General features: G+C 40.4%; 1 protein-coding gene across 1 annotated transcript in view; it reads right to left on the bottom strand.

Annotated features, from left to right (window-relative positions):
• LOC145358503 (protein unc-13 homolog A-like) overlaps window positions 1–26438 on the bottom strand; it is a 367395-nt gene that overhangs the window by 67931 nt on the left and 273026 nt on the right. The window contains exons 24-28 of the mRNA XM_080212618.1: window positions 21150–21218; window positions 17669–17758; window positions 13848–13982; window positions 9632–9765; window positions 3873–3958 (exon numbers count right to left, since the gene is read on the bottom strand). Of these exons, the coding sequence (XP_080068744.1) occupies window positions 3873–3958; window positions 9632–9765; window positions 13848–13982; window positions 17669–17758; window positions 21150–21218 (514 nt within the window). The remainder of the gene's footprint in view (window positions 1–3872; window positions 3959–9631; window positions 9766–13847; window positions 13983–17668; window positions 17759–21149; window positions 21219–26438) is intronic.

Consider the following 26438-nt stretch of genomic DNA (forward strand, 5'->3'; position numbering starts at 1 on the left):
ACGATATGCCTTTTACTAGTGGACGTGCATTCAAAATAGAGATAGGTATTTGAAGTCCACAATTTCACACACCATGGTCGAGAAAGCATGCCAATCCTTCACCAGGACGTACCAGAAGTACTTGTCTCAGATGACAGAATGGCATTCACAAGTGCCGAATTCCAGAGGTTCATGATGTTTAATGCAGAAATGAACTGTGCCATATCACGCCCTCATCAAATGGATTGGCAGAGCCCGCAATTCAGACTTTCGAGGCTGGTATGAAGAAACAATTACCTGTGTTGTGAGAAACCAAGATAGCACAGTTTCTTTTAGCCTGTAGAACCACCCAACAGACCACCATTGGAGTAGCTCCAGCTGATGGATCAATGCTCGAGAACCAGTTCCAAATTTGGCAGGGAGAGTGGAGACAAGGCAGAGTTACCAGAAAAGAACTGTGACGCACTGAAAGTGCAAAGAGCCTTTGTGATACATCTTCCAGCTTTTGTAAAGAATTTTGGAAATGGACCAAGTTGAGTCTAAGGTTTGTGGCCAGCCACTGTCCGATGAAGTAAAATTGCAGGGCAAGTTTCTGAAGAAACACACGTATATCATTTGCAGAGACAGGAACTGACTCAGGAGCCAGTGTTATTGCCCGATTCAATTGTGCCACCAAGTAGTGTTGTTTGTCCAAGGAGCGAAATGGCTGATCAGCCCGTAGCAGGCCGAAGCGCTGCTCCCAATGAAACAGAAAACAGCGGAAAGGGATGTGCTGGTACCAGGAAAGAGTTGTAATGAAGTAAGTCCAATCAAAACAATCCCTATAGTCAAACCCCAACCGGTTGAGCTAAGTTACTGCCAGAGAAGTCCCTGACAGATGATTTTGTGATTAAACTGTATTAAAAATGTTTGGAAATGAGGAAAGAGCACAGGGATCTCAGGTCAAAGCATGCAATTTTGCAGCTAGATAGATCCTAAGGCTGAGAATGAACACATTAGATTTATGTACAGGGTGCTACAAATCAAACAGTAATATACTCATTGTTTGTTAGCTAACTGGTAGTCACTAATTATTGCATTTATTACACACCCATCTCACTTCTGTCCTTCTCTCTCTGTGCTCCCTTTTTATTTCTGCACATTGCCTCCCCTCTCATTTTTGTGCCTAGGCTCCTTCACTCTTTCAATTCTATTAATTATCTAATTTTTTTGCCTCTGTTAAGATATCCAGAGTTAGACGACAGCAGTGACCTTCAACAATGCTACTTCTTTTGTCCACTGCAATCTACCTCAGAAAACTGTTGTGCAGTTTAGGCAAAGTATGTAACAGACGACCAATATGCATCCACCAGTTATTCACCAACACTCAAAAGGAAAATTACTCTCATTACTTTGTAGTTATAGTAGGCAACTTGAGATTTATCTACCCTAGCCAGGCTGTTCTCTCTACCCCCAATCCTCCTGCATTAGATACAGCTTGCAGACATCAGGCCTGGTTAACTCTTTTCTTTCTCTCTGCTAGATTCCTGCCTTTGTGGGTGGCCTTGAGTTAATTTCTTCCTCTCTGGCGCATTTCTCTCTTTCACTGCCAATTGCTCTCAGAAATACCTCTCTGCTTTATCCAGATTTTATTTGTATCTGGGGACCAGATCTGGCATATCTGATTTATTAGCGGCATCCCAATTTCTGCCTCAGTTGCAATCTCCTAGCTTCGTACAGAGTAAGAATAGAACTGGGAACCGTTAGTGCTTCACTGAATGCTGTGCTGCTAAGCTTTTGAGGAAGCTGGCAATCATTTAAATAACAGGTTTAAAAGACTAATGTGCTGGTCCTTTTGTGACACACAGACAAAAACAAAAGCTTATGTTGACAGTGGATAAGCCCCTTCCAAAAGATAACTTTGCTTACACGCAACAGATAAGCAGAGATGTTGATCTTAGCCAAATTCAAGCCTGCCTTGCTAATGGAGTTGACACATAATTAATACTCTCAATCCACTTAGTCCTGTTCAAGAGGACAATACTGTAAATTTTAAAGTGGAAAAGGGTTACTTTCTGTCTCTAAAATTAAAATCTTTACTTTCATTCTCAAATTGTGCTAGCAATTGTATTCAACATTGAATCTTTAACAAAAATAATAAAAATATGTATATTTTCATTTCATATAATGGCATCTGTGACATAGTGAAACATGCCAAGATGCTACACAGAAGCATAATCAAACAAAAATTGACATAGAGCCATACAAGGTAATATTAGGACACATACCAAAAAGGTAGGTTCTAATGAGCATCTTAAAGAAAAAGAAATAGACTAGAGAAGAGATTTATGAAGGAAATTCCAGAATTTAGGGTCTTTCAATTGAATGTATGGCTGTGAGTGGTGAAATAACTGAATTAAGGAATGCCCAGAAGGCTAGAATTGTAAGAGCACAGGTATCTTGGCTGTTTGTAGGAGTGGAGGAGATTTGAGAGAAGAAGAGGGTAAAGGCCTGAAGGTAGTTCAACAAAGCTGAGGCAGTTCTAAATCAGGAGCCAATGTAGAACTGTAAACACGGGATGAAGAGTAAATGGAACTAAGGATGCAAGCAGCAGAGTTTTGGATGTCTTCAAGTTTGTAAAGGGTAATAAGCTTTGCATTTTAATAATTTAAAAACTCAAAAAAGACTTGCATTTCTGCTGGAGCTATTTGTTTTGATCAGTGCAATTGATTTTAAAAAACTTACTTGTATAGGCTTCAAAAATGCTGTTTACATACATTTGCAAATGAGCTAGAAAGAAATCTAAGTATATCAACAAGAGAAAGTTAAAAGGTGGTTGGGAGGCATAGATATTTATTGTAAAGACTGGCAGAGACCTTTTGGACCAAATGACTTATTTCTATGTTGTAAATGTTATATAATGTTATACAAGATGATCCTCCTCTGGTGGGAGATCCTGGGAAATGACAGAATAGCCTTTACATTGGGCTAGGCCATTCAAGAACGTTGGAAAATACTTTTTCATGCTAAGAATAGTGGAAAAGCCGTTGTGGCTAGGTCAATTGAAGATTTAAACTTAAGGTTGAAAGAATTTTGTTAGGCGAAGGTATGAAGGGAAATGCAATGAAGGTTAGAGTCAATGAAGACGGAGTCAAGAATCAGATCAGCCATGATCTAATGTAGTGGTGGGACAGACTTGAGGAACTGAATGGCTACATGCACTAAAGTATCAGTTTTAAAATCAGTGCTAGATTAAAGAACCTGGCATTGGGAAAATCTCGGGGGGCTGGGAGGTGGGAGAGGAAGCATCCAGAACCATCCCTTTCCAAATGCCTTTGATACCCTCCTTGTCTTTTACTACATCCCTCAGCCTGCCCTTTTTTGCTTGTGGTCTGGGCCCTTGATGGGTACATCACCTCTACTTTATCCTCTTGCAAATATGTGGGTCCTTTGCCCTGAAACTGACCTCTGATTTTCAAAATGTTCCCAACCTAAATAAAACTAGTCCCAAGAAGCTCGACCTTCTGAGCAATTGAAGGCATCATTGCCGCAGTGATGCTACCTGTAATGGGCAGCTGCCAACAACTGATTGGCCAACAGCTGTCAAGGCGGGATTTCCATCCCTGGGGGTTCCTGATCCCAGTGAAGGCCCACGGTGGGCATTTAAGTGCCTGGCTGACAATTCCTCAAAAGTAGTTGAGACAAGACCATAATCAGTTCTTCAGCTAGTGGACAATACCCCATCACCTGGATTAAATATCCACCAAGGTTTTTAATAACATTATAAATAGGATAAACTCAAACATTTTTTCATAAAATGAAAAAGCAATTGGATCACCGTCCAGTCGTGTCAAGAAATAAAAAAAATGACTGTTATAATTTGAAAACTAAACATACAATAGAAATAGTACAACCTTCCATTGCATATTTCATGTCCTGGGCAAAAAGGTTCCACATCACTTCTGCGCTTATCTTTCCTACGTTCAGTTCCTGTGGAAACCTAAAAGAGAAAAAAAAGCATGACTGAAGGAAATGATGAATGGACAATGTATCTGATACTATATTATACTTTGTTTCCAAAAGAATGGAAATATACATATCTTCATTTCAGTATCACCTACTTCCATAGGAATTTATTGCTACAAGAAACAGTCATCACTTTTACTTACGATTAATAGGGCTAGCGTAATTGAACACAGGTGAATATTAAAGAAGAAAAAAGCAGGTATTTTCATTTCGTTACTCTTCAGTGTGCTTTTTTCCTCTGAAGGAGGTGCTATCTTGTGCTGGGATACAGTTTGTGTTGACCACATTTTGGTACCTCAGACAACTCGCAGAACCTCATCAGAACACAAGGGAAGTCAGTTTGCAAGTTATTCCAAACATGGGTGAAATTATTTGGGGTATTGTTGTTAATCTCTGTGATTGCCAACTTGAAGTACGGAGGCAAGAATAGCCAAGAGGGGCATGTTTAAATGCCTACAACTGCTTATAAAGCTTAAGCTCTTTACCATAGAGCCACAGTGCAGAAGATGGCCTTCCAGCTCATCGGGTCGGCACTAACTCCATTTTATTTACAAGGGGAAAACTTCTGAAAGTCAGAGGTCAGTTTCAGGGCACAGGATCCTCACATTTGCAAGAAGATGAAATAAAGCTTGTGTTTTTAATAAAGATGAGAAGAGGGTTACTGACCAACTCTAGATGGAAATGTTCTTGGAGATTTGATGACATGATGTTCTGATCATGTGACCTATGATTACGAGGAAATATCTGTCCCACTGTCTATGAAACAACAGCTTTTCTCTGTTGCAATAATTACAGATGTGGAAGGTTCCACAGTGTACCAGATCAAGAATCTGCCACCTCCCTTTCCCTTCTTTTTTTTCCATGAGAATCCTTGGCTTCCAATCCTTAGTTCCACACTTTCCCACTTGTGGAAATGATTATTCAGTGCTTACCCACAGTAAGGTCCCAGGTTTCATTTAATTCTTTGAACTGGCTGCTCCTTTCCCAATGCCACTTGCACTTATCGTGTTGCTGCTGCTCCCATTTCTGTGCAAAACATTGGATCCCATAGTCACCATATTCCTCATTATCTTCCTGTCCAAATCTCCTATTATCCATCTCTCCCATTTATTCCCCCACTTCTCAGCCTCTGTCTCTAACTTAGCCACTAACAAGGACACCCACACAAATTTCAGCGACCTCCCACAACCAGTCGTGATTCTATAAAGCTCTGAGCAGTAGTCAGCGATGAGCACTGTGGAAAAGTGCTGTTTGAAACTAATCTGTTAAAAGTTATGCAGTTTAATCAACTACTGAATCCCAATTCCAAGATAAGAGTAATTAGTTGCTACACTCCACGTAAGTGTTTGTTCATGTGGGCACAGAAGTTTAATGATCTAACCAATTTAGGGAAAGTAAGGTGTCAACTATATAATTGCAGAATGCATTGGGCAGTTCTCTTCATTGCATGGAAAAGATTCAAGAACTTACAACAAATGTCAACAAGGTTCCATTCTGCCCTCAAGATTGCCAATCTTGTCTGTAAATGCATTTATGAACAAGGTGAGCAAAGTAAATTTGTAGATCGAATAAAAGCTCACATAAAATGCAAATGTGTTTTTCATTCAGCAGTTATCAAGCCATCATCTCTTGACCTGTAGACATGTAAGATTTTGATAATACTAATTTTTAGGGTTCTATGTTGGTCTGAAGTAATAGCTATGGATCATTTTTAACCATTTTTAAAATAATTCAGGTTGAATTTCTGTTAATTGGGACATCTTACAAATGGCATCTGTTGCACGTGAGAAACTACACGTAATGGATTTATGACTAAGTTGCCTGAGACTGGGTCCAGCAGTTGTATATTGCTTTAACAGTATGGTGGGCAATTAATAGTCTTATCAGTTTTGAAGAAATGGCTCAGTTAAAATGATGCTATCTTGGAACAAAACCCATGTATTGGTTTAATTTTTAAAAAATTCTTTTATGAGATGTGAGAATCGCTGGCTTGACCAGCATTTATTGCCCACCCTTAACTGCCCCTGAGAAGGTGGAGTGAATTGCCTTTTTGAACTGCCGCAGTCCCTGAGGTATAGCAACACATGAACTAAGAGCTGGAGTAGGCAATTCAGCCCCTCAAGCCTCTTCCACCATTCAATATGATTATGGCTGAAATGCTTTGGCTTCAACTCCACTTAACCTGCCCTTTCTCCACACTCCATAATTCTCAACCCACCACTAATTAAAAATTCATCAATCTCCTTCTTAATGTCCCAGCATTCACTGCATTCTGAGGTTGTGAATTCCACAGATTCATGATCTTTGAAAGGAGCTGAATTTTCCTGGCAGAACCCAAATGGAGCATCCATGATCAGACTGTTGTTAAGCAAGTCCCACTTGATAATTCCTGTTAATGACTCCTTCCATCATTTTACTGATGATCGAGAGTAGACTGATAAGGAGGTAATTGGCCTGAGTGGATTTGTCCTGTTTCTTCTATACAGGACATATCTGGGTAATTTTCTACATTACCATGTAGATGCCAGTGTTGTAGTTGTACTGGAACAGCTTGGCTAGGGACACACCATGTTTCAGAGCACAAGTTTTCAGTACTATTGCTGGAATTCTGTCAAGGCCCATAGTCTTTGCAGTATCCAGTGCCTTTTCTGGATATCACATGGAGTGAATCGAATTGGCTGAATAATGGAATCTGTGATGCTGGGGACCTCCAGAGAAGGCCGAGATAGATCATTCATTCAGCACTTTTGGCTGAAGATTATTATGAATGCTTCAGCCTCAAATTTTGCACTTGCGTGCCAGGCTCCTCCATCAATGAGAATGGGGCTATTTGTGGTGCCTCTTCCACCTCCAGTGAGTTGTTTAGTTATCCACCACCATTCACTACTGGATGTGGCAGCACTGTAGAGCGTAGATCTAACCTGTAGGTTGTGGGATTGCTTAGCTCTGTTGATTGGTTATTACTTAATTGATTAACCCTGTTGTGGGGCAGAACATCTGCATTGGAAAGAAATATTTATTTCCCTTTTGACATTATGCTAGCAAACATTATTAACATTTGACCTTAATGGCTTAAGTAATCGTGGGACTTAGGTTAAAATATACTGGTATAAATATTTACGTTAGGTGTACTAGTGACAAAAGGATGTGACAGTGACAGAATTTTCCCATAATCTGTCATTGTGTCAGGCTCTGACTCCTCCAGATGCACAGTCAAGTTTTCAGACCAGATCTTCTGACATTGAGCAAAAAGAATTGGGGATGTGGTTTACACCGGCACTGTAACGGTACGGGGATAGACTTGATAGAGCTGGCAAAGCAGGCTCCACACACATTGGTAGTCCATCTTTAAAGGGTACCCTGATCTGAACTAAAAATAAACTCATTAATTATATTAAAGTTTATTTAATTGTATTATAATGAGGTTCTCTTCCTATATGAGCAGGAACCTCATTACATCACCAGTGGGGAGCAGGAAAAAAATTGGAAAATAAGATCTCACTGGTGAGAATGTAATTTCTTCACTCACACAAAAGTTTGCACACTTGTCGCTATTTGCGCTCAGTGGGCGCAAAATTACTTCCATTATTTATAACTGCTGCGTACCAAAAGGAAATGTGTCAGTTGTTCACAATGGAATGTAAACTCTGGCGTCTGGAATAAGAGATTTATCTTCAAGACTACATTACTCTAATCACAGAGATGGGATGACATCAGATAGCCTGTACCCCAAGCCAACTGAAGAGGTGAATTTGGATTATTTCCAAATAAGAGATTCCAGGGTCATGAGAAATGAGGATAAAAGTCAGAAAACTTGAGTCATTGTTGGTATTGCTTTACCATGATTTCTGTGATATGATTCTTCTGCAACACAGTTCAACATCACTTCAGAGAAAGGAGAAGAAGAAGAAAAAGACAATAACTGTGCTGGCAATGCTTAAGGAATCCTAGGTAATTATAGAATAAGAGACATGTCTTCAGTATTTTGTTAAGAATATCATGATGAGAGTTACATATGAACACAGATATTAGGAGCAGAAGTAGGTCACTTGGCCCCTCAAGCCTGCTCTGCCATTTAATAATATCGTGACTGATCTGATTGTAGCCTTAACCCCACATTCCTGCTAATCCACGATAACCTTTCAGCTCCTTGTAAATTAAGAATCAATTCAAAAAAAAATTGAGATTATGTTGGCATTCTGCGTCGGCAAAGAAAGCATGTGTGGGTGTGTGTCCATGGTTAAATAAATAGGGGAAGATTACTAGAGACAGATAGGTTGATGCATTTGTAGTGAGAAGTTGCGGTCAGTTTGAGTTACAAGTAAATAAATTGGATCTAAAATTTACATTGAGATAAGTGGGAAACTTGGTTTTACAGTTGTCAAATTTCAAAAGGAAGTTCAGAGGTGACAAGGAAAATTTTCATTTTCCAAAGGTTCCATAAACAGTGCAAGTTATAGTAAAGAGCGCTCTGATCTCAAATTGAAATTGAGGACTCTCCACTCTCCTCTCAATGGATGGATGATTCCCCGCTTCCCTCCCCAACAAAGATTGCTGGCATCGGGGCACTCCCAATGGGTCCCTCTACATAACCCCCTTTTTAAACCGCGCCCCCCCCGCCCCTGTGACTCTCACTGCCCCACCCTCCTCAGCCCCAGCCCCTCGGCAATGCCCACCTGGCAGTGCCCATCTTGAAACCCAAAAACCAGACACTATTCATCTATTGCTCAAAACAGTAGTTCTTAACACGAGAAAAACTACGTTGAGAAGGACGTTTTTTTGAGCTTTTAAAAGGAAGGTGCTTTCACAGTATCACACAAACAAGTAGACACTGGGACTAATATAACCTTCCCAAAATGGACAGGAAATAAATCTCCAGCAAAGCCCCACACATGCTGGAGGAATCATCTCATCTTCTGGTTGGGTATGCTGCAACCCTCAGGACTCAACATTGGGTTCAGCAACTTTAGGTTTTGACCTTTCTTCTCAAACCTCCTTCCTTTTCTTAATATTCCATACATCTATTGCTTCAAAGAAAAACATCCCCACTCCCTCTTCCATTTGGCCATCTGTCATTTGTTCTTAAAGTTGCTACTTTTTGTTGCAGTTTTTTTTTGCTCTAACATTCTCCTTTCCTTCAGTTCCAGTGAAAGATCCATGACTTGAAATGTTAACTGTGTTTCTCTCCTGGTAGATGGTGGTAGACCTGCTGAGTTTTTCCAGCTTCCTCTGTTCTTGTTTCAGGTTCCTGCATCCGTAGTATTTTACTTATTTTAAATTTGTGTACGTGTTGTTGTTGTCAATCAATAGTTTAAGAGATTAAGCAATTAACCATAGAAAATATATTCCATCAATTCCCTTTAAAGTTAATATTATTGCTGAAGGAGCCAAAGACACTGGGCTAGAAATATATGTCTTTCATTAACACATTTAAGACAAATTAAATCACTTGCTTTCTCCATCTCTCCCCCCACCCCCCCACCCCCGAGGAATGGCAAATGGTTGACTAGCAAAAGCCATTATCATCTTTGGCTGAGAAGCAATTAATGCTTACTTGAAAATGTAATGTGTGCACTGGACTTTTATAACATGTATGGTACAGTACTCCAGTGAATTGGAAACTAAAGTGATAAATATAGATACTTACTGATTGAGGCAATGGGTATACGAATTCTTGTCCTCTTCTATGATTGAAACAATGAGTGTGATAAGTTTGGACCAAAAGTCCAAATTTCTGATGCTTGGCCCTTGCTCCTCTGGGGGAACCTCAGCTTTTTTATTCTGCAGAGACAAAAAATATTTTTTTCTGTTGGATACAAAAAAAGCCTTATTCTTAGTGGCTACCTCACCACCAACTAAAATAATTATTGTGACAAGTATTGCAATGGAAATGCAAATCTCGCCTACTTCCATCTCTTGCAATGACGGATAGTTTTAATTTAAAAGCACCACTGTCTATTCAGGTATTAGATTTCTTCCCCATCCTGTACATTGAAATATGCTGCACCAGAACAAGAATAGCACAATTAGAATTTAATCGCTATTACATTGCAACCCTTACAAGATTATTTTCATAAATCAGATGTCATGTTTTTGAATGGAGCCTTGATGATTCATTAGTAAAACGGCAACTTTTCTTAAACTGTAATGTCAATCAAGGAATCTTTTCTCAATTTCATATATTGGAGCAAAGTATAAAACTTATACTTTGTCAAAATACTCTGCATAAATTCTGTTACTGTGTAAGGAAATTGCTCAAGATTGTAGCTTTATTATGTAACACATGGATTCTAATATGAAGGCTTACGGTTTGGAAACACAATACTGTCTACAGGGACGAGACATGTTAACACGATGAGACTATAGAAAGTGACACATCAAGCAAATCTTACTGTAAATCAATGCTCCATTATGATATTTTACAGGTGACAATAAAAAATGTTATAGGTTTAGTTTATTGACTACAGTTATTACAATTGTACAAAGAGATATTAGTAAAAATATTTCTTAAGGCTTTTCAATTAATATAATTACTCGTTTATTGTTCACAGATTTTAAGATGTTAACAGCTTTGGAAAAATGATTCATATGAGTAAAATTCACAAATTATAGTCCAGATTTTCTGATATCTTATCTTGAAAAACATGCAAAGCAACTAGTCGGAAATCCCAATGCACCGATTCCATGGGGGAATCCCCTAGGAAGTTTGAATTCCAATGGCAAATTCCTCTGCTTCCTGGAACTCTCCGATAAAGTCTGTAACGCTGAGGTATTGTCAGAGTCTTTGGACAGTTCTAATTTACTTACCTGGATAGATACCTAGGAAACATTAAATCACAACAGAAACCTCCCCCCCCACATCTCTAAACACCCCAATCAGTTGTTGTTGGGTCATCTTGGAAGAGATTGGGTGTCTTACTGTCAGCAAAAGGTCTAGTTTGTGCCAGCTGAACAAGAGCTGAACAATAGAGATCATTGATAAATGAATAGATTCCTTCACTTGGTTTTTAATTCTGATGGTTGAATTTTGACCACGCTGTGATGATGTTTCAAAAAACATTAAATTACACTGAACTCCAGCGGTATGGTGAGAATGATGACCCTTGACATCAAGGCAACATTTTACCAAATATGGCTTCAAGAAATCCTAGAAAAACTGGAGTCAATGGGATCAGGGGGAAACTCTCCAGCAGTTGGAGACATACCTGGCACAAAGGGTTGTGGTTGATGGAGTTCAATCATCTCAGTCCTAAGACATTACTACAAAAGGTTACTCAGTGTAGTGCCCTAGGCCCAACCATCTTAATTGTTTCATTCCTCCACCATAAGGTCAGAATGGGGATGGTCACTAATGGTTGAACAATGATGAGCACCATTCGTGACTCTTCAGATGCAAAGACAATATGCAGAAATATCTGGATTACATTCAGGTACGGAAAATAAGTGACAAGTAACATTTATGCCACGCAAGTTTAAGGCAGTGACCGTCTCCAAGAGGAGAGCATCCAACTATCTCCCCTTGACAATCAATGGCATCATCATCCCTGAATTTCCCACTATCGATATCCTGGTGGTTACCAGTGACCATGAACTGAACTGGACCAACCATATAAATACTGTGGCTACAAGAACATGATGTGGGTATGCCGGCGTTGGACTGGCGTAAACACAGTAAAAAGTCTGACAACACCAGGTTTTAGTCCAACCTATTTATTTGATTATCAAATAAATAGGTTGGACTAAAACCTGGTGTTGTCAGACTTTTTGCTACAAGAACATGTCAGAGGCTGAGAATTCTGCAGCAAGTAACTCACCTCCTGACTCCTCAAAGTCTGTCTTCAAAGCACCAGTGTGATGGAATGCTCCCCCCATGCCTGGATGAGTGCATCTCTGACAACACAAGAAGCTCAGCACTATCCAGGACCAAGCAACCTGCTTGATTGGACCTTATCCACCACCTTTAACATCCCCTCACTGCACCATTGATGCACAGTGGCTGCAGTGTGTACCACTTATAAGGTGCACTGCAGCAACTCTCCTTCAGCAACACCTTCCAAACCCAGAAATTCTACCACTTAAAAGCACCAGGGCATCAGATGCATGAAAACACCACCACCTAGAAATTTTCCTTCAGCTCACAAACCATCCTGACTTGGAACTATATCGCCGTTCCTTCATTGTCACTGGATCAAAATCCTGCAACATCCTTTCAACAGCACTGTGGGCATACTTATACCACATGGACTGCAGTGGCTCTGTCTCAGCTCAGCTCAGGGTAATTAGGGCTGGGGAATAAAAGTGCTGACCTTAGTCTAACCCTCCTGTCCTCCTGACTCCCCAACCTGAATAGCCCTCACCAACCCCACTATCCAACTTTCCCTCTCACCCCAACCTGACTGACTAGATCCAACCACCTGACTATCCCGATCTGATCCAACTCAACCATCCCAAACCACATACCACCCTAACCACATCACCCCAATCCACCTGCCACCCTACTCACCTCTACATTACTGACCTGCCTACTGCCCCACTTCACTCACCTGCTACCTTGCCACCCTTCCCACATGCCACCCTACACTCTTACCTACTCACCCAACCCCTTACACACATCTCACCTGCCCTATCCCCTTAGCCACTTACTTTACCCATTCTATCCTCTACCAAACTTATCTCACTGGCTCTACCCCCTTATCCACTTCCTTCATCCACCCATCACCTTACCTTCTTCCCTTCTCTCCATAGCTTTTTAAGGCAGTTTTGGGACATTTAAAATCTTTACCTACCAGAATAAGGCAGCTGGTGCCCTAACAAGGGGGCATGGCTTCTACATGGATTCCCTTGATTGATGTTTCTGAATTCTCCTGTGTTGAGCCAGTTTGGAAGGGTCCCCCATTGGAAAATTGGATGGAAAAATTGGAGGAAGGTAAATGGGGTTCTGATCCTTATCAGAAGATTTCGGTTACTGTCATCCTCCTAGTATAGATGTAAGTGCAGTCTTGCACAGAACTTATGTCTCAAACAATATAAGACAGACTGCATTGTATGCCTCTAAGATGGTCGATGGGTGCCAGTCTGTCTGTACAGTCGTAAATGATTTATGTTCTTGACTGGTTTAATATATCAAACCAGGACGAACATTTCTGAAAGTGTGAATGATATCCATTTTGTACTTAATTCACTTGGGAATAGACATTGTCAGAGAGACAGATTAACAAGCAAGGCATTGTAAGTTATTCACATTTCTACGTGTGCATGGATTTTCTGTTATCGCTAGGCAAATTAAATTAAATTTCTAGACCATGCTACTAGAAAAGTCAACTATTGTCAATATGAGATAATTTTGTTAATGTACATGCTTTCCTAAAGTGTCCTGTTATTTTAATGAATATGCCACAATACATTAATTTTAATTTCATCTAAGTGCAGTTGTAAATGCTATTTGTGTCACAGTGCATGTTCAAGCAGAGCTGGAAGGATTCACAGAATCTCAGGGTTGTTGAGGTGCAGCAGGGGTCCATTTGGCTCAACATGCCTGCAACAGCTCTCTGAATGAGCAACTCATCTAGTACCATTCCCCCACCTTCTCCTCATAACCCTGCATTCTTCCTTTTCAGATAATAGCCCCATTTCCTTTTGAATGCTTATTGAACCTGCCTCCACCACACTCTCTGGCAGTGCATTGTCCTCCCCTCAGATCAAGTAAACACCATTAAATTGTAAACAATGCATGTTGGGAGAAGGGGACAGTTAAACATCAAGGGGAAAATATATCAAATTATAAGCAACTTTGTAGACTCTTTGCAGTATTTACTACTCTGAAACACATAATGAATCAACTATGTAGTAGGATATGAACTTACTGGATCTGTCTGATATTCTCGGCTGTACAGTTCATGGCAGTTGTTGAAGATATACTCATAAGTGGAATTCAGACATGCTTTTACACAATCTTTCACTACTTGACTAGCCCGTGGTGGGCTCTGCAGTTCCTGAACCTAAGAAGAAAAAACAAAATAAGTCTGAAACGATTGCAAAATTGTAATACATTGTTCTGGTACTTTCTTAATACCTCTAACCGTGTAACACTAAATTTTTTTTTACATGAATAAGGAATATTACACAAAACTGAAATACTGTCTCAGCCGAATATCACTTCCTTGCCCTGCAATTGAAAAACAAACATATCTTCAACCATATGTGTTCTCCTTATATTTTTGATTGTGTGATCAAGAAATCATGAGGCACATTAATACCGCAGGAAATGGCAGTGCATACAAATTTGAGGTGATTTCACTATCTTTCATTTAATGTTCCCTCCACCCAAATTTTCTTTAAGCTACATCCTGAGACTTAAGGAGATGGAATGTATCAATGTTCACATTGGGGCTAGGATCCTCCCAAAGAAATTCTAAGTGCTGAATTCTTATAAAAACTGGAATAACTCATGTTGGTTTTTGCAGCAGATTTTCAAAATGAAGCTCCAACACTAAGTGCCCTAGCATGAATCATCATGAAAAGCTGGGGCAGGACCAATTCTCACTGGAGAGCGCAGCAGCATAGTGCTCAATGGGCCACTGCGCATGCGCCCATGTATCAGCGCCAAGATTGATGCAGGTATAGTAGCCCACACTGCCAGTCTCACAATCACTGACCAGTTCTGTGACCCTACATTGCTCGTCGTGAGACACTGCACCCCCCCCACCAGATCACTGGCCTTCTGGACATGCCCGGGCCAACCCTGACACCTGCCTGCCTCCCCCTCCTCCTGCACACAGCACACCCCACCACCACCACCCACCCACCCAGCACTCCTGACAATGCCCACTCCAAAGGCCAGCGCTACCCACAGTTCGCCCTATCCCTGGCACTGATCCCAAGTGAGAGTGGCAGCCAAACCCCCCTTCCCCCAATCACCCCCAGAGGCCACATGCCCCTGCTCATGCCCCATGGGCAGTGCCATGGTGCCCCCAGGCATTGCCACTTTGCTGCTTGGGCAACACCAGGGGCAGGCTGGCACACCCCCCTTACCCACAAACTCCTGGGGGGGGAGGGGGGTTTACATGACTCCCCCAACCCCACCCCCTTCACTCTAGTGGGAAGCTGTCGTGAACCCTGCTGTAGTGAAAAACTCCTGGCTGGGGTGGGGCAACTGCAGTCCGTTAATGATATTTAAATGCTAATTTTAATATTTTAATCAGCTCCGTGCCGATTTCAGACATGGAGCTGACCACGCCAGAAATCCAGTGGCCGGAGACGCGCGGAGGGCGTGCCGCACAGCAGAAAGCCTACATGGCCAGCAGGTTGGAAGAATCACCCCCTGGACTTTTTAATCTGTAGATTCCACTAGCACAGTTCAATTTTGTAATCTCCAAATAAGACAGTACTTTGCATTGACATCTGTGGAGTCATTTGATTGCAAAATTGTGAAAAAACACATCTGAATTTAATATCCAAGCTGTCTAGGAATTTTGATAATAATGCATTTTTAACTTAAGTCATTGATTTCCTGTAGCATTATTCAAAGTCATGATGTGGGTATGCCGGCGTTGGACTGGCGTAAACACAGTAAAAAGTCTGACAACACCAGGTTTTAGTCCGACTAAAACCTGGTGTTGTCAGACTTTTTACTGCATTATTCACAGTCAGGGAGGGGGAATATAATTGGTCTTTGCTTGTTATCAGGCTTGAGACCTGCTTTATACCCATTCCAGTTCTGGGCTATGGTGAACAATCCATTGTCTTGAGTTCAGGGTTAGGAAGAAGAAAAATGCAGATGGATGCTGGTATTTCTTTTGGGAGTGCAAAAAAGGTTCACCAGACTGATTCCTGGGATGGTGGGATTGTCCTGTGAGGAGGGATTGAGAAAACTGGCCTGTCTTCTTTTCCTTAAGTGTTTAGAAGAATGAAAGATGATCTTATTAAAACATACACTTTTTTTTTAAAACAGGCCGCAACAGTGTAGAACCAGGAAGGATGTTTCTCCTGGCTGCGGCAGGAGGCAGTCTAGAACTAGGGGCAACAGAATAACAGGCAGGACATTGTGGAGATGAGGAGGAATTTCTTCACTCAGAGTGGTGAATCTTTGGAATTTTCTGCCCCAGAGGAGCAGATATTTCCTCAGAGAGACTCAGGCATTGAGCATGTTCAAGACTGAGACTAATAATTTTCTAGATAGGAGTTAGATCAAGAGATATGTGACAATGCGGGAAAATGGTGTTGAAGTAGAAAATATGGATCTGATTAAATGGTGGAGCAGGCTAAAGGCATTGAAGGGCCTAACCCTGCTCCTACTTCTTATGTTCATATATTCCCAACATTACATACAAACATACAAAAATAACACAACAAATGAACAACTGGTCCATCGGATCTATCCTATGCAACACAACATAGACATCTTACCCACCCAGAGTCATGTAATCTCCTGGGAATAGCAACAAACCAGAAAAAAGCCAAAACTGATTAGGAAAGATTCCGCTCTGATCCTTTAGGTGATCAAAACTGGTCTCAGAAATCACATTGACCGCGATTAAGATTCAAACAACTTATTTATGCAATAAGTCACTTCATGAATTGCCTCTTCTGCACTGTAGGGATTCTGTGATTAAATGCAACGGCTCTTATATTTTTTGGTTCTATACCAAGTAATCCATTGTTCTATTATACCCCTCACCAAAGATCATAACCAAAATTCAGCAGTAAAGGAATGACTAAAGCTACAGGATTTTCTGCTAAGTAAGTATTCTAAAAATCAGTACTTGCTTTGAGAATAAAGAGAAATAACAAAAAAAGGTGATCTAGTGGTCAAGTGAAATGGTCAAACTTCATTTCAAGAACTGTACTGAGTTTTGGGCATCACACTTCAAGAAGGACATGCAAGGTAAATATATCCAGTGTCATTGTGTGTTTTATGTTCCTGAATAGCAAATTCTCACGTAAGTGTACAAAAATCCTGAACAGGTAGCCTGTTCAGCTTCCCTACATATTTGCTTTCATGTAGCTCACATGTAGCAAGTCTATTGCAATGATACTTTGCATCTTTCCACATCAGGGGCTCTCTTCCTTTTCCTCCACCAAGTTCATATACAATCCAATATGATGCCCCTTCTGTGTTACAAAGCCACAAAGTGCAGTCAGGCACCTTAGTCAATCCATGGACAATATTATCACACAATTTCATATTTGATATCAGCGACATCAGCAACTGAAAAAACTCAGGTCCTTTAACAATTGTAAGAATTAGTACACAATATGGTCTCTGATATATTGTTCACTGTTGTTTTATGTTATGTACAGAATATTGCATAATGTTTTGTAAAATCACATTCTAAAATTGCATGGTTCTGCTGGTTCACAGAAGATTTTGTAATATGTAAAAAAAGGTTTGACCTGAAATTGAGCAAAACATGTTTTTTGGTGAACTAGCACATCTTTCGCGTGTTTTTAAGCTGGTGTAAAAGATCGTGAAGATTTGATTAACACTGGACATGACCTGCAATTGAAATTCCTTGACCTTTTGTGTCAGTCTGGCTGATTTCATGTGAATGGAAGGCAACCTAGCTGAACTCTTGATTGACATATTTTCACGTTGTGACTGTGTATTTTGCAGCTCAGGTATTTTTCTGTTACAAACACGTGACCTGGACAGTATTAAATGAGAATATCACATTTGTTAACCTACCTTCATTCGAAAGAAGGTTATACTGGTTAAGAGATCAACTGTGGACTTCAAATCTTGTAGTCTTTCAGGACTGCTTGCTGGAAAATTGTTCTGTTTAAAAGGAAGTATTTTATCCACAAATGAAAGCAACTCTTAAATAAACAACAACAAATCCATTCAAATGTTAACGACACTATAAAGCATAGAGCATGTTCTAATTGTGTAAAATCCAGAAGTTTAGCATTTCAGCTCTATACATCAACACCTTGTACCATGGGGCAAATTTAACGATCTCAAACATTTTTGTCACTCTGTTTGGTCTGCATTTCAGGGAGCTTATCTTTCAATAATATTTATTTTTGTATTAAACTTAATCATACTTTAGAAATAATAGGAGGAGGGATTACTATTTAAAGGGCAAAAAGCTGCAGCATGCAACGGTGCAGAGGGACCTGGGGGTCCTTGTGCATGAGTTGCTAAAACCCAGTCTGCAGGTGCAGCAGGTGATCAAGAAGGCGAATGGAATGCTGGCCTTTATAGCGAGGGGGATAGAATATAAAAGCAGGGAGGTCTTGCTGCAACTGTACAGGGCACTGGTGAGGCTGCAGCTGGAGTACTGTGTGCAGTTTTGGTCGCCGCACTTGCGCAAGGATATTTTGGCCTTGGAGGAAGTGCAGAGGAGGTTCACTAGGCTGATACCGGAGATGAGGGGGTTGGACTATGAAGAGAGACTAAATAGACTGGGTCTGTACTCGTTGGAGTTTAGAAGGATGAGGGGGGGATCTTATAGAGACGTATAAGATAATGAAAGGGATGGATAGGGTAGAGGTAGAGAGATTCTTCCCACTCAGAAAAGATAGCAGGATGAGAGGGCACAGCCTCAAGATAACGTGGGGGGGGAGGGGGGGGGGCGCAGTTTAGAACGGAGTTGAGGAGGAACTTCTTCACTCAACGGGTGGTGAATCTCTGGAATTCTCTGCCCGTTGAAGTGGTGGAGGCTACTTCGCTAAATATATTTAAGTCACGGGTAAATAGGTTTTTTGACAGACAAGGGAATTAAGGGTTATGGGGAGAAAGCAGGAAAGTGGAACTGATCCACTTCAGATCAGCCATGATCTTATTGAATGGCGGGGCAGGCTCGAAGGACTAGATGGCCTACTCCTGCTCCTATTTCTCATGTCCTATTTCTTATGTTCTTATACTTTTTATTCCATCCTTCCCCACAACTTAAGTGAAACTCTCATGCTACTGAAGTTTTACATTGCAGATAGCATTATTTACAACTCATTACTATAAATCTTCAAGCAATAAATTAGATTTCCCTACTCTATCAGATTTTACATTTATACTAATAACATTAGAATTGTAGGGTGCAAAGTAAACTTGCTACAGCTATTGATTCATTTAATGCACTACAAGTCAGTTTACACAAAAACATATATAAATTTACAGTAACCTGTCTAGAAAGAAGAGGCTACATCACGCAGTGGCACTCTGCCTACTTATCAGGGCACATAGAGATGCAAAAAGCACCAATTTTCTGGTCCGGTGCCCAAGGGAATTTGAAATACGTTCAACTTCATATTATTTAAAGTAGGCATTAGATCCCTTGCAGATGGTAATGAGAAACTGTTTTAGGGCCTACTTTGGTAGGGAGGGGGTGTTGATTTTCTGGGCCTGTCCATGGTGAGCGCAAATCCCATTCTGGTTGGAAACTCTTGCGAGGGGGCTATAATGGGATTTGCGCTGAGCAGACATCAGAATGAGATCTTCCCTGCCTGCTCCCACCCCACACCCCCTCACCACCACCACCGCTGGCAACACGATCAATGTCCAGAGAGGGCTTCAACCTGATATGAATGAATTTAAATGAATTACAATCTAATTAAAAGGCAGAATGCTGCATCTTCCAGGAACATCTGATGTTCCCATCTGCCAGCATGACATAGTGCTTTGCAACAGTTGAGATGCCTATGCCAGGGGTGTGGAGGCCAACATAGCTCTTAAGTGGTCAGGACCCCTAGCATCCTGGCAATGACAACCTAGGGTGGGGCAAGACCAACAGGCAGACCCAAAGCAGGGTTTCCGTGGGTTGGGCGGAACTGTCTCTTCACTTTGAGATTGGGACATCCTGTAACATTGGTGCCCCAATCTCTGTGGAGCCAGATGTGCCGGCATCATTAGACCCTGCCTCTCAGGTATCACAGTGCAAAACGCAGTCCCCCTCCTTTCTTTGTCAAAGCATTAGAGGATCTGGAGAGAAAACTTGCCTTTTCTCCGGGAAGAAATATGCTGGTTTTTAGTCAGAACCTGAACTTTCCTGTTATTTTGTAAAATTCCACCAATTATTGAAATTGTTTGGCACAGAGATGAAACAGGCCAGTTCCACTCAGATATTTACCCATTTGACAGCTGAACTAGCGGTTCTTAAAGAACTGAGAACCAAACGATAAGTATGTTTTAAAAACTTACTTTTATGTGGAGCTAAGATGGATAGAAACTCTCCTCACAGCCCTACAGCACTATGTATTAGCCTCTCTCCACCTCCCACCCCTCCAGGTCTGACCTGGGGATTACTGAAGTGAGCATCACCAATTGCAGAGCTGCAGACTGTTACGTATTCATAACTTCTTCATTGTATAACACATAATTTATGGTTTATTTTGAGAACAAATATGCTCAAAGAGTTAATAAGAACATTTTAGAATAAATAAACAAAATGTACTGTTTCAGCAGTATGACTTTAACCTTACCTTCATATAAACACAAAACATTGCGGAGCTTAGAATCTGAAATGAGAACAGAAAATGCTGGAAACACTTGGGAGGTTGTCAAGCTGAGTGTTTCCAGCATTTCTGTTCATTTCAATGATCTTAATCCTACACTAAATGGTGTCTCTATTCGGGACATCTGATTCTTGATGTAACACTTCCAGTTCAAAAAGACATTAGAAATTTCTTGCTATCAGTTTGAATCTACCTGGAAAGAAAATAAGACTGCCAATATCCTTTTCCATTAGTGATAATTAGTAACTAGAAAGGTTAGCCAGGGTTCTACATTAACTTCTATTTGTACTACTACTACTACTAACCTGCTGTAACTCTCTTCCCTCTGCAGAGGACTGTTAATGCAAAATATATCCATGACAACTTGTTTAACACTTTACATCTCAGTGTCAATTTAGTTAATGCAGTAAGTTAATACTGTTAACAAAAAGAAGATTGCAACAACAGAGGCCCAAACATGCAAGTAATTATCTCATTCTGGGACAGCAAGCTGGACAATCTGAAAAAGATGCTTTTTTTCTCCATTGTATTTTTTTTATTGGTATATTTACTATTTTCTGAATCCAGTACAATTTAGGTAATCCTCAAAAGGTGACTGGTATTAACACAGGCTACTGTATATTTTGTACAGCATTATTTTACATTTCTAATAAAGTTTTTAATTATTATTTTTAACCATGACAAAAAGAAGCTTAAAAAAGTGGGTCAAAACTCACCCTATACATTGACAGGTCAATACGAAGAGAATTGTGCAGTTGGTCCAGAAGTTTTACAAACCTCTCTTTCTGCAAGAGAAAACAGAAACATTTTCGTGACAATTTGAATCACAAGGCCAGATTGTCAACCTACTGCCTGGCCAATAAACTCCTGTTGAAGATCAACTACCTCTTCTACGGACTGTCCAAATTTCATTTCTATTGAGTCTGTTGGAAACAAAATATATCCTGATATGTCAAAGTAGGCAGTAACTCTCGCCAATGATTCACTATCTAAGTAATGCTTGCACATCATCTCAATCAAAATAAGTAAATTGCAACAAATTATTCTCAACTGACTCAGAAGAACTAAACAACATCTACACCATCATTCACGATGAGAGTAGTCATAGAATTAGAACCGCGACTCATACACATAACTGCGATACCACTATAGTATGGCTTTCACTTTTCTTTTTGCTGCTTTTCCACATGATTCAAACACCCTAGACTCCACTGGGATTCTAAAACAGAACATCAGCCATCATGTGCTGGTGCAAATTGGACATTAGTCTTTTATTGTCAACATACATGATTTGTCATATTTATTGCAAAATGTTTACTTTGAACTTGTTATTTTTCTATCTCATGTACAGTTATCCCAAAAATAATGTTTACACATGCAGAATGTACAAGAAGCCGATTTACATTAATTTAAATCAATTTGAATCTAAATAAAGAACTCCCCCACCAGATCACCTCCCCCTCTCCCCCACAAGATTTTCAAACCTTGTCGACATTTATAACAGGTTCACCCAGATATAGAACATAAGAACATAAGAAATAGGAGCAGGAGTAGGCCATCTAGCCCTTCGAGCCTGCCCCGCCATTCAATAAGATCATGGCTGATCTGTCGTGGCTCAGTTCCACTTTCCCGCCCTCTCCCCATAACCCTTAATCTCCTCGCTTATCAAAAACCCATCAACCCGCGTCTTAAAAATATTTAGCGAGGCAGCCTCCACTACTTCAACAGGCAGGGAATTCCAGAGATTCACCACCCTTTGAGTGAAGAAGTTCCTCCTCAAGTCCGTTCTAAACCACCCCCCCTTTAGCTTGAGGCTGTGCCCCCTAGTCCTACTGTCCTTTCTGAGCGGGAAGAGTCTCTCCACCTCTATCCTATCCATCCCATTCATCATCTTATATGTCTCAATGAGATCTCCCCTCATTCTTCTAAACTCTAATGAGTACAAGCCTAGTTTGTTCAGCCTCTCCTCATAGCTCAACCCCCTCAACTCTGGTATCAGCCTTGGGGATCCAGGAGGTCCTCTGGCAATACCCCATAGTCCCCTAGAGGCAGTGCCAGGAGCAGGCCATAGGAGAGCCTCATGTGCAGGGACCAATCTATTTAGTTAATTTAATCCAGCTATCCGCAGCTGGAGTACTGTGTGCAGTTTTGGTCATCGCACTTGCGCAAGGATATTTTGGCCTTGGAGGGAGTGCAGAGGAGGTTCACTAGGCTGATACCAGAGATGAGGGGGTTGGACTATGAAGAGAGACTAAATAGACTGGGTCTGTACTCGTTGGAGTTTAAAAGGATGAGTGGGGGGATCTTATAGAGACGTATAAGATAATGAAAAGGATGGATAGGGTAGAGGTAGAGAGATTCTTCCCACTCAGAAAGGATAGCAGGACTAGAGGGCACAGCCTCAAGATGGGGGGGGAGGGGGGCAGTTTAGAATGGAGGTGAGGAGGAACTTCTTCACTCAAAGGGTGGTGAATCTCTGGAATTCTCTGCCTGTTGAAGTGGTGGAGGCTACCTCGCTAAATATATTTAAGTCACGGGTAAATAGGTTTTTGACAGACAAGGGAATTAAGGGTTATGGGGAGAAAGTGGGAAAGTGGAACTGATCCACTTCAGATCAGCCATGATCTTATTGAATGGAGGGGCAGGCTTGAGGGGCTAGATGGCCTACTCCTGCTCCTATTTCTTATGTTATGTTCTTATTTGTGGTGGAGGGGGCGGTGGGGGGAAAGTTGGCACAACAGAGTGATGGGAATGCCAATGTAATCAGGGTGGGGGGGGAAGGGATGATGTCGACAATGATGGGGTTGGTGATGGGGCTGCTGGCGATGTTAGGTGGTGTTTGGGGTGGGAGCGGGGCGGGGCGGTGGGGAGCGCAAGCCCGTGGTGGAGATGAGGAAGATTAGTTTTTGTTTCTGTGACCAGGGTGCCTTTTAATAAAGGCAGCCCGATCTCAATGGAGCTGTTTCCTGTCTCTAAAAGTACCTGCCCTGCCAGACGGACGGTGCAAACCATGCTCACTCTTTTTTTTTGGCAATTAAAAGGACAAGATCTGGAAAGAAAACTGGCCAGTGGAGCTGGGGAGTTCCATGCCAGTTTTCTCTCCAGAACTTACACTTTGCTAAATTCTTGTAAGATTTTAGCCATTGTTCCAATTTCTCCAAGGCTTGAGGAATGGCGGAGTAGACATGTGGCGAATGCTCACCATTTAACCAATTACCTGAGGGCTATATAGAGTCATAGAGGTTTACAGCATGGAAACAGGCCCTTTGGACCAACCTGTCCATACCGCCCTTTTTTTTTAAGCCCCTAGGCTAATCCCAATTGCCCGCATTTGGCCCATATCCCTCTATACTCATCTTATCCATGTAACTATCTAAATTGACAGGAACATTTCAAACTGCATCTATTCACTTAATTTCTGAACAAAGGTACTTAGATAAGTAACGGAAGTTATCGAGAACAGACATGTCCCATTGTCATAATGCAGTCAGTGATATTTATATTTATTTATACCACTGTCAAGAATAAACTTTGTCAACAGAGAGTTCACTGAAGCCAATTTTTCAAAACATCTGTACATGGATTATCTGAAGTCAAGGAAAGAAGAACTAAGTGACCTCTTTTGTCATTTACCCAATGTATATGATCTAGACACACTTGCTTCAGGAATAGTTGAGACGCAGCTATGCCTTGACTTTCCATTTTGTGTTTCCTGTCAGATACATACAACAAAGTAATATCCTTTCAAGAAACCACTTGGGAAACCAATTTTTGTCAGACTTATTTTTCTTATTCTCTAAATGAAGTAAACAGCTCCTGAGATAGTGGAAAGATTTGGTCCATTCCAGCTGGAGTGCCACAATCACCTACACAATGAAGATGATTTTCTTTCTCAAATTTCTGAAGATGACAAGAAAAGTCTGGAAACACTGATGTTCTACTTCATCTCAGTCACCATAAATACTTAACAGTTCATCTCTTGTTGCCAAAATGGTCCCTCAGTATAAATGAATGAGATTGATCACATGGGTAATGCCTCAGATGTCACAAAATATCTCTAAAGGCAACTCTAAATAATATTTTCCAGTATGCCAGCAGTGCATAGAAGATCAGATCCAAAAAAGAATGAGAAATATACCAGAACAACTGGAAACACAATGCTTGCAAATTTGGCAAGACATATTGGCTGTCTTAAATCATGATAACGTTGGTTTATTTTGTATGGACTATTAGTCCTAGATACCAACAACCTTAGCTTTCAAAATGTCAAAATAATGCATATTTGCATCTTGTTTTCTCTTAATATACAATCCTTGCATTACAAATTTTAAGTCACAAAGTAACAAAGAATGTTTGACCTTAAAACTATGAAATTTAGTGCCTATTCAATTTAAAAATAATCTACTTTTGTTAAAGTGGTATGCAATCCATAAATTATTCATTTAAACAGGTCTTTATAAATTATTATTGTAATATACAGAGTGATTATGGTTCATTTTCAGTAGCTGCATAAATCTTGATACAATGGATTGCAAATCAGCTATAATGTTTTTATTAACCTTTCTAAACACCTATGTTTTTACAGCACATTAATTTAATCCTCTGTGTGAGGAAGGGAGAATCAATGCTATGAAAACCTAACAGTTAAACAGGTTATTTCTCCGGGAATTCATTCACAAAGTGACTTGGAGTACAATTATTGGAGTTATAACATGGAGTGGTAGGGGTCTGGAAATAGCTGTAAAATTTTATCACTTGAATGGACTTAGTTTACACATGCTTACTTTGGGCGACAGGGAAGAGACATGAGAATGGGATGAGCTGGATTGATTGCTCTTGAACAGGGCAGATCTGGACTCCATGGGTCTACTGGGATCCTGCTATGCTATAACCAAGCAGTATTTAATGATAAACTAGCAGTTGTAACGCTCACAGAAGTTTTTCCCAAACATTCTCAGGAGCACAGATTTCTTAGCATTGAAGGATTTAAGGGCAGTTGATTCCATTAATATCTTCTACCATCTTGACCATTGGCCCTTTTGCATGTCATACTGTCTGGAACATTCAATACTTGGTCTAGAATTTTCTCCATGGGTACAACCAGGAAATTGCATCTGAAAATGCACCCAGTTGTCATGTTCATTCTGCTGATGCAAAGTTGCACCCAATCTCATTTGGAAATGTCCAAACTCAAAATGGGCAAAAATCAATAAAAGCAAATTCAGGCCCAAGGAAAGTAGTGAACTTGCACCATATGTTTCTTCCTTAAGTGTAAAAAACATAAATTTTAATTCACTTAACCACTATCCATGTCCAGATGGCACAGAATGTTTAGAGATCTGCAATCAGAGCAGCTTTTCAATTTTTAATGATACTTTTGCCTTAAAATGTTTAAAACTAAACAAAAAATTGAACTCAGGTCTCAGTGAGGATAAATTAAAAGAAATCAAAGAATAACTTTAATTCCTGCTGTACCTGAAAATCTGTGAGATCAGATTTATGAGTAAACATTAAATCAGGATTTAATAGCTGATTATAAAAGATCAAGGAGGCTTGGAAGTATTATATTTATACAACTAACCCATTTACACCCAAAATTCTGCAATCATTTAAACCTTGCAATTGGACTATTCCCAGTTTATGTGCATCTCCGGGCACGAATGTAGAAGTGATTCCAGGCTATAGTCTGCAGATAATGAGAGCACAATTTGTTACCTCTAGGATTCTTGTGTATGTCTTGGTCTCATCATTAATTAGGTGATATCAAACAATTATTGATGCAACCAATGGCAGGAAGCATATTTTGGAATGACTACTATAATGAGCAATGTGAATAATTACAATGCTTAGTAGAAAACTAAATAATTTTGTATATACAATAGGATGCACAGGTTTGGGTCAACATCTCTGCTTTAACTTCTAGCCTTTCTGCGGATAGATACAAAGTAAAGCTTTCTGTTAAAGCTAGTTTATCAATGAAGAAATCTGCCATTTTTTTCTAACAG

The sequence above is a fragment of the Carcharhinus amblyrhynchos genome, chromosome 26 (assembly GCF_965287045.1).
Source record: "Carcharhinus amblyrhynchos chromosome 26, sCarAmb.v2.hapA, whole genome shotgun sequence".
In the NCBI taxonomy this organism is placed as follows: Eukaryota; Metazoa; Chordata; class Chondrichthyes; order Carcharhiniformes; family Carcharhinidae; genus Carcharhinus; species Carcharhinus amblyrhynchos.